Source organism: Toxorhynchites rutilus, chromosome 2 (genome assembly GCF_029784135.1).
Source record: "Toxorhynchites rutilus septentrionalis strain SRP chromosome 2, ASM2978413v1, whole genome shotgun sequence".
NCBI classification, from domain to species: Eukaryota; Metazoa; Arthropoda; class Insecta; order Diptera; family Culicidae; genus Toxorhynchites; species Toxorhynchites rutilus.
Window position 1 is genome coordinate 165,976,107 of NC_073745.1, and position 8,896 is coordinate 165,985,002.

The 8,896-nt window shown below is 44.2% G+C and overlaps 1 protein-coding gene across 1 annotated transcript; it reads right to left on the reverse strand.

Annotated features, from left to right (window-relative positions):
• Window positions 1-5: 5 nt before the first annotated feature.
• LOC129765128 (uncharacterized) lies at window positions 6-964 on the reverse strand. Its single transcript, XM_055765017.1, has 2 exons — window positions 852-964; window positions 6-378 (listed from the first exon to the last, which is right to left on the reverse strand). The coding sequence occupies exons 1-2, from the start codon at window positions 871-873 to the stop codon at window positions 56-58; spliced, it is 345 nt and encodes a 114-aa protein (XP_055620992.1). The 5' UTR covers window positions 874-964; the 3' UTR covers window positions 6-55.
• Between the last annotated feature and the right edge of the window lie 7,932 nt (window positions 965-8,896).

The window sequence follows — 8,896 nt, forward strand, 5'->3', positions numbered from 1 at the left end:
ATTCATTTGATTTTTTGAACATGTTTTATTTGGTTCAAATTTCCAAGTACACAATTCAAATTTTATCGACCAGCTTGCTCATCAACGCGTTATTTTCTTTCATGAGCTCGATTATTTGAAGATCTGTAGTCTTTGAATGCTCCATAAAAGTAACCATATTTTCGTTTTCTTTTATAGCCAATTCCAACAATTTTTCCTGCACATTTTGTTTTCTCTTTTTAGGAGCGGAATGCCTGCGGCTTGATGATGGCAGTGTTGGTGATGGCGATGATACTGATGATGTCGGCGCAGAAGGTGACATAAACATAGATTGAGCGAATGTGTCGTTCTCCGGGTTGTACGCTTCATCTAAATACTCAGCATCGCAGTAGTCATCATCTGGAACAAAATAAAAGAAATTGTTAGTTGCTTCGTTAATGCCTGATATAGATCAAAAAACTGTTTTCAAGTTGAGTGAAAAACTATAAAATTTGGCTGGAATACTTTCCAGAAGATGCCGGATGAACTATCTATTCTATCTTGAATCAGAACCCAACTCAAATTACTCATAAATCCAAAGCTGCTTCAATGAAAATGAATTTGAATGCTAAGACTGAGTGGTTATTTACATACATTCACGTTCCGCGCATAATTCTGCAAGGTCTCAGTTTGATTCTTTTCAGAATAATTATACCAAACAGGTCATTTGGACCACCGCTAAATTCACCCATTGCATGAGATTTGATACTATATTTGTACGACTCAAATTGAAAGGGAAGTTCTTATCTCACATTTAATAAATTAAAAATGGTAAGGAAAGCATGCAGTCTCCTTCTTTCGAAAATTTACTGTCAAAATTACTTTTAACTTACCGGAACCAATCACCTCATCCATCAAATCGCGGGTGCTGTTTTGTTTATAAGTATGGAGAAAGCTGTGTAGAATATCAAAATAATCCCAAGAAGAAGGTGATCCTCCCGAGGGCCCCATGGCGTTTCTTTCGGATCTGTAAAAGTACACTATCTCAAAAAATTGCCCGTAGAATGCTGACTCAAACGTTTTAACAGCCGAAAAGCATGTTAATTCGAGCCAAAGTAAAAGCATATTTGGTCCGTATGCTTTGTAAATATGTCTTTTTAGTAGCTCAGTTGTCAAAATAATCACAAATGCCACTAAAAATATCTTATCTCTGGCATTAATTTCATGAATTTTTTCAGTGGATCAGGAATTTATGAAAATCAGGGGCACTTGTGATTATTTTGACAAAGGGCACTGTTCGCGCACGAAATAAATTATCTAAGCAAACTACGTTGAATGTCAAATTAGAATTTCGCCTCCATGCCAACTAAACAACCAATGCTACGCAACGGTTAAAACAACATATCAGTAATGGTTGTTCGTATGGTAACCAAACAAATCATACCAAGCAACCGTTAAAACAAATATAACAGCGAATACGATTGGCCACCTCAAATTGTTCGAAGGGTATAAAATGAAAACCAATCTAGGATTTGAATTATTAGTGATCAAACCTTCCAAGTGAAAGTTCCAGAACGACTACAAATTTGGCCTTCGCAACGATAGTTAGCTACTACATTCCGTGGTGGCGACGAGTTCCAGTTCCGATCCTCCCAGTGCCAGTGCTAGGTTAGCTACTACATCCTGTGGTGACGACAAATCCAGTTCCGGCCATCCCAGTGCCAAGTTAGCTACTACATTCCGTGGTGGGGACGAGTTCCAGTTCCGGCCCTCCCAGTGCCAGTGATAGGTTAGCTACTACATTCCGTGGTGGTGATGTGTCCAGATCCGGCCCTCCCAGTGTTAGTTAGCTACCACATCTCGTGGTGGCGACGTGTCCAGTTCCGGCCCTCCCAGTGCTAGATTTAGCTACTACATCCGTGGTGGCGACGAATACAGTGCCGGCCTTTTGCTGTAAAAGTGGTGGCGCTTCCCATAACAGTTGGCTAGGTCGCCAACATTTGGTCCTTCGAACCGGATACTGAGCTATCGAAGGTTGTAAGTAGATCAAGAAAGAAATTATCAAGAAAAAGTATCGTGTTTCAACTAAAAACACAGTATTGTCTCTGAAAGGCGTCGAGCTATTGACAGCAAGAAGGATTAAATTAGTATCCTGTGCCACTTTCAGCGTCAACATATTTCCAGTGCACATTTTGATAACCAATTTGTGATCCAGTCAGCGTTGTTAATTCAATCAATACGCGACAGAACACCATTTGAATTTTGTTAATCACATTCGGAATTTTTAGACGATCTGTCAGCAAACTTGCGCCATTACCAATCGAAGATAATGAAGATGAACAGCCAGTAAATTGGAATTAAATTCCAACCGGGGGAGAATGTTCGCGCACGAAATAAATTATCTAAGCAAACTACGTTGTATGTCAAATTAGAATTTCGCCTCCATGCCAACTAAACAACCAATGCTACGCAACGGTTAAAACAACATATCAGTAATGTTTGTTCGTATTGTAACCAAACAAATCATACCAAGCAACCGTTAAAACAAATATAACAGCGAATATGATTGGCCACCTCAAATTGTTCGAAGGGTATAAAATGAAAACCAATCTAGGATTTGAATTATTAGTGATCAAACCTTCCAAGTGAAAGTTCCAGAACGACTACAAATTTGGCCTTCGCAACGATAGTTAGCTACTACATTCCGTGGTGGCGACGAGTTCCAGTTCCGGCCCTCCCAGTGCCAGTGCTAGGTTAGCTACTACATCCTGTGGTGACGACAAATCCAGTTCCGGCCATCCCAGTGCCAAGTTAGCTACTACATTCCGTGGTGGGGACGAGTTCCAGTTCCGGCCCTCCCAGTGCCAGTGATAGGTTAGCTACTACATTCCGTGGTGGTGATGTGTCCAGATCCGGCCCTCCCAGTGCCAGTTAGCTACCATATCTCGTGGTGGCGACGTGTCCAGTTCCGGCCCTCCCAGTGCTAGATTTAGCTACTACATCCGTGGTGGCGACGAATACAGTGCCGGTCTTTTGCTGTAAAAGTGGTGGCGCTTCCCATAACAGTTGGCTAGGTCGCCAACAGGCACATTTCCCCACGTAGGGACCAAATATGCCATTATTTTAACTTGATTTTATATTCTTTTCAAAAAGTATCTACCTGTACTTCCGAGAGAGATTATTGATCCGGTTTTTCAATTCGACCGCCGTATGTATAACGCCCTGGCCTTTCAGCTCCTCACACATTTGCTTGTAGATGTGGGAGTTCTTGGAAGTGCTCCGAAGGGACAGAATATTGTCCTTCCACACTTCAATGACGACCAGCATCCCCGATTTGTCGAGCATCGTAGCCTTCCTTTTCTTTGCTAGCTCCATTACCATTGTTCAACTACTCTTGGCCACAGGTATATATAGTTTATAGTTTTTTTTCCTCACGAACTGAATAGGAATTGGAATTGGTGTTGGATTTAAGAGACTTTAAACTCTGGGAGTTCATTCGTCTCTAACTGAATATTTAACACTGCGGTGTTTTGATTCGGTGTTGACAAAACTTGTTCATGGTGCCACCACTACCCGTCTATGGCGCTGCGAGCAGTTGAAATTGACAAGCTGTAACCATGTACAACGGTGAAATAGGTCGGTACAGATACAGCGATTGTACCGAGTTGCTTGCATGGTTCTAGCGCTGTACATGGTGACAGACATACAATTTTCGAAGTACAGCGGTAGTACAGCTGTATGTCTGTCATAAGTATAAGGCACCCCTATAACGATGCCCCCAGTGCGCTAAATAACCATGCCGAGGCGACGTTGGTGTTGCCATGTTTTACACTATTGTGGGGAAAGTTGGTGAGCGAAAAGTTTGGGAAATAACTTGCGAAGCCTGTATGGATGTTCGATAGTACGATGCCGTACGGGTGGGTCAAGTTTCGGTCGGTCGGGTCGAGCGTATATCGAATCCAGTGAGTCGGATGACAACCATCAAGGGGGTTAACCTCGGCGGTGAGCCTCTTCTAACTCTAGTAGCTGGTCGGCACCCGGAAGGGTAAACCTTTTGAGCTTGTATCGAATTCAGTGAGTTTCGTGTGTCGAACCCCTACCCTCACTATGGGGTGAGACGTACGTACTCCAGTGTGTGGTGTCGTGTCGTGCGTTGAACGTCGAAGGGGGATAAGGCGATTGTGGCTTTCTCGTGTGCCATGCGAACCCTGTGCAGTACGGTGTGTCGAACATTGAAATACCTCCCATGTAAGACGCATCGCATAAGTGCAGCTAGTAGCACCACACGGGTAGTTACCGCTCTCGCTCCGAGTTTTTTTTCTCCCTTGTTGTGCCTCCTCAGCCTATGCTGTAGGTATGCAGTAGGGGAAAAAAGCGTGCGCTCGCTCGCTCGTCTGTGTGTGTTGGGTCGTTTACATCAATGTGGTGCAGCTACCTCGTGATAAGCGAGCGTGGACATGTGCACAATTAACGCTTTTATGCGTGCTAGTACCCTCTCACGCTTTTATGCGTGCTAGTACTTGTATGGGAATCTTTTGGCTATTGTATGGATATCGTGTATGCGAACGAGGAACGAATTTACCGAGGATGAACGTTGTGGTGATGTTGTGCGAAGTTAATGTACACCCCTATCGAATTGTTTGCGGGCCGGCGTGCCGCGCATCCATCAGTAGATAGTGATAGTGAATTCTGGTTGATCCTACCAGTAATATACGCTTGTCTCAAAGGTTAAGCCATGCATGTCTAAGAACAAACAGATTTAATGTGAAACCGCATAAGGCTCAGTATAACAGCTATAATTTACAAGATCATACAACTAGTTACTTGGATAACTGTGGAAAATCTAGAGCTAATACATGCAAAATGCAGAGACCTCGCGGAACCTGTGCAATTATTAGGCAAACCAATCGTCCCTCTTCACAGGGCCGTGACGCTTGAGTTGAAATCTGGATAATTCCGCTGATCGTACGGTCTCGCACCGACGACGGATCTTTCAAATATCTGCCCTATCAACTATTGATGGTAGTATAGAGGACTACCATGGTTGCAACGGGTAACGGGGAATCAGGGTTCGATTCCGGAGAGAGAGCCTGAGAAATGGCTACCACGTCCAAGGAAGGCAGCAGGCGCGTAAATTACCCAATCCCGGCACGGGGAGGTAGTGACGAGAAATAACAATATGAGACTCTTGAATGATGTCTCATAATTGGAATGAGTTGAGCATAAATCCTTCAACAAGGATCCAGTGGAGGGCAAATCTGGTGCCAGCAGCCGCGGTAATTCCAGCTCCACTAGCGTATATTAAAATTGTTGCGGTTAAAACGTTCGAAGTTCATTCTTGTCCAGCACGGGTGCTACTCCTAATGTTGGCAGTAGGTCACTGGTATTGCTGCGACTATAAGACTGGGTGCACATACACGGTGGCACTTTGTTCCCTTTATCTGGTGCGGTGTTTCCATCTGCCCAGCTGCGATTACCTTGAATAAATTAGAGTGCTCTAAGCGGTGACCGGAATAAATCGCCACAGTAAACAACTGCAACAGAAACAACCGCTTAGAAAAAGTGTAGTAGGCTAGAAATATTTGGCGCGGGAAAAACATCATGTGCCTCACATTTCTATTATAAATTTATTCTCTTGTTCTCGTTTTTCGAAATTTATTCTGAGGACAATGTAATGGGGACGAAGTCCCCATTTGGCGAGGATAAGGAATCGAGGCGGCCCATGCCGCCAAGATGACGCAATCCGAGTCCACCGCCGACCCGCCGTCGGAAGCGGCGGTGTCTCGCACGCAAACCTGGGATCCACTGATTGCCCGGTTAGTTTGAAACATAGGATACGATCCTTTAGCAATGTCCGACCGAGCTCTAGCGAGCGTCGGACGGTATACGTCTGCCCGGGGCGTTACGTTTGCCTGGGGCGATACGTTTGCCCGGTTAATTCTTGTTTTGAAATACAATACCGCGCCACAATATTTATAGCCTACTACACATTTTATAAGCGGTGGTTTCTGTTGCAGTCGTTTTCTGTGGCGATTTATTCCGGGAACCGCTCTAAGCAGGCCACACAACGGCCGAGAATGATCTTGCATGGAATAATGGAATATGACCTCGGTCCTAGGCTGGTAAAGCCAGGGTACAGCGCAATCCAGTGCCAATTATTGGCCCTTCAGCTTCCGCCCTGGAACTCCTATCCTTACCTCCCCGAGGTACCGGCTGGGGTATGAGCAACCTTAGGAAAGATCGGGTAACCAACCCCGGTGGGACCTTTGGTCGTACGCAGACAAGGAAGGGGGAAAACGGGCCCCAAAAGTTAAGGTGTGATGCGACCCGTGCCGAGAGCTGAGTGGTGGAAGGGGCGATATAAATGAGAAGCCGTTAACGGAGCCTGTGGGGCACCGGGGCGCACCCCACAGTATGCAGCCCTTACCGTGTTACAGCAGGGCACTGACGCGGAGGACCCCACCTTTCCCTAGCGACTCGTGGGAATCACATGGAGAACAATAAACAAAACCAACCAAAACAAAAAACTGTATCGACGATGAGCGGAGTAGGAGGTAAAACTTACCTCAGCCTTACGGCAGAAAAAACCGATGGAAAGATAACAAGAAACCCCTTCTTGATATCAAAAACGCTATCCAAACTAACGAAAGACATCATAGAAATAAAGTACATAAAAAGAGACACAAGCTTTCTGATTGTTCTAGAGAACAACAGAAACGCGGAAAAGCTACTAATGCTTAAAAGCTTAGTAAACGGAGAAAAGATAAAAGTAGAATACCACAAGAACCTGAACATTTCAAAATGTGTGGTCTACAGCGAAGAAATGATGGAAATGGAAACGAAAGAGATACAAGTTGAGCTAGCAGACCAAGGTGTGCTAAACGTACACAGAATCACTAGGAAAAACGAAAAGAGAGAAACGGTTAACACGCCTCTTCTTATCATTACGATCAATAGATCAGAGCCTCCGGAACATCTGAAATGTGGTCTACTAAGACTTAAAACTAGACACTATTTCCCGAAACCAATGCAATGCTTTAAATGCTACAAATATGGGCATACACAGAAGAATTGCCAAAGAGAAGAAGCAAGGTGCAAAAAATGCTCGAAAGACCATATCAACGCATCTTGTGAAGAACCACCATATTGCATCAATTGCAAAGGGAATCATGGGCCTGGCGACAGAAACTGCCCATTTTACAAACGAGAGAACGATATACTAAAAATTAAAGTATCAAGAAACATACCATATGGGGAAGCAAAAAGAACGTACGTAAACACACAAAGACAAACAAAAAGTTACGCTGATGTAGCCAAAAGCCAAGTTCAGCAAAGATTGGTGGTAAACAATGAGGTCATAAACGAGAATAACGCTCTTAAGGCCCAGATCCAAGAACTGAAGCAACAGATAGAAGAATTGAAATCAATCATTACAGAGATGCAGAAGAACAACATGATAAACAAAATTGTTCAAAACGAAGCCGATCTGATAAAACCTTCAACCAGCCATAGCGCTCCTAAGGGCATGAGAACGAGCGAACCTAATAACAAAGCGAACAAAAAACAAAAAAAGAGGAAAGAGAAAAGATCCTCTGACTCCTCGCCTCCGTCAAGGAAAAACAAGAAAAGCGGAAACTTTTCCGATTCCGAAATGTCACAAAGTGACACAACGGAGTTATAGTGAAACCTTTAATATTCCATAATGAGCTATCACAAATTCACAAACGAAACACTAATACTACAATGGAACATCTTTGGCTTCCGAGGCAGACTACACGAGCTACAGCTACTAGTAAACGAACACTATCCATCCATCATTGCACTTCAAGAAACAATGATCCCCAACACAAACGTGTGCATAAACGGTAGACTACCAAAACAGTGTAGCATATTCTCCGCTGAGGCATATGCTCTCCATAAGGCAACCCAGGCTGCCAGAGAAGGTTCAATAATATTCACGGACTCGGCAAGCTGTCTGGCTGGGCTAGAAAGCGGAAACTGCGACCACCCATGGCTGAAGCAGGCCAAAGCAACAGCTTGGGAAAAAGATTCCTGCCCATACTGGGATTGAAGGCAACGAGAAAGCGGACTTTTTAGCCAACGAAGGTCGATCCAAGCCACTTGAAGACAGAACCATACCTAAGGAAGATGCCATCAGGTGGATCAAAGAAGCAATAAAGGACGAATGGAACAAAACCTGGTTCCACTGCAGAGAACAGAAACTCAGGAAAATTAAAGGCAGCGTAGAAAAATGGACCGAAGCAGACAACCCTAGGGACCAGAAGTTGCTTACTAGGCTCAGGATAGGCCACACCTGGATGACGCACAGCTCAATCATGAGCCAGAGACACCAAGATGGACCCACGTGCGAAACTTGTGGAACAGCATTAACAGTAGAACATATCCTTGTGGAGTGTAGAAAGTACGACACTGAAAGACGGAAACATGGACTAGGAGACAACATCCAAATAATTCTGAAAAATAGCACTGAGAACATAAAAAGAACGTGTGATTTCATAAGAGACTGTAATTTGACTAATATGATCTAAGTTAGGGACTAGAGATAGGCCCACCATATCACGAATACTCAAAAAATGAAAAAGAGTGAACAGAGCAAAAAACGCCCGCTCAAAGTGATGGTGAACAGGAGTATAGGGAATATAGGGAATAATGTAAAAGAGATAAACTTAGGCGAATGACAGAGCAGCTAGTTACTGTAGAACAAATGTTAAAGCCTAATAAACAAGATATACACACACACACCTCGGTCCTAGGCTGGTAAAGCCAGGGTACAGCGCAATCCAGTGCCAATTATTGGCCCTTCAGCTTCCGCCCTGGAACTCCTATCCTTACCTCCCCGAGGTACCGGCTGGGGTATGAGCAACCTTAGGAAAGATCGGGTAACCAACCCCGGTGGGACCTTTGGTCGTACGCAGAC

Coding starts and splice junctions, on each gene's coding strand:
- LOC129765128 (XM_055765017.1), bottom strand. CDS start 873: ATGGATGAGGTGATTGGTTCCG. Junction 379..851: donor GGATGAGGTGATTGGTTCCG/GTAAGTTAAAAG, acceptor ATTTTGTTCCAG/ATGATGACTACTGCGATGCT.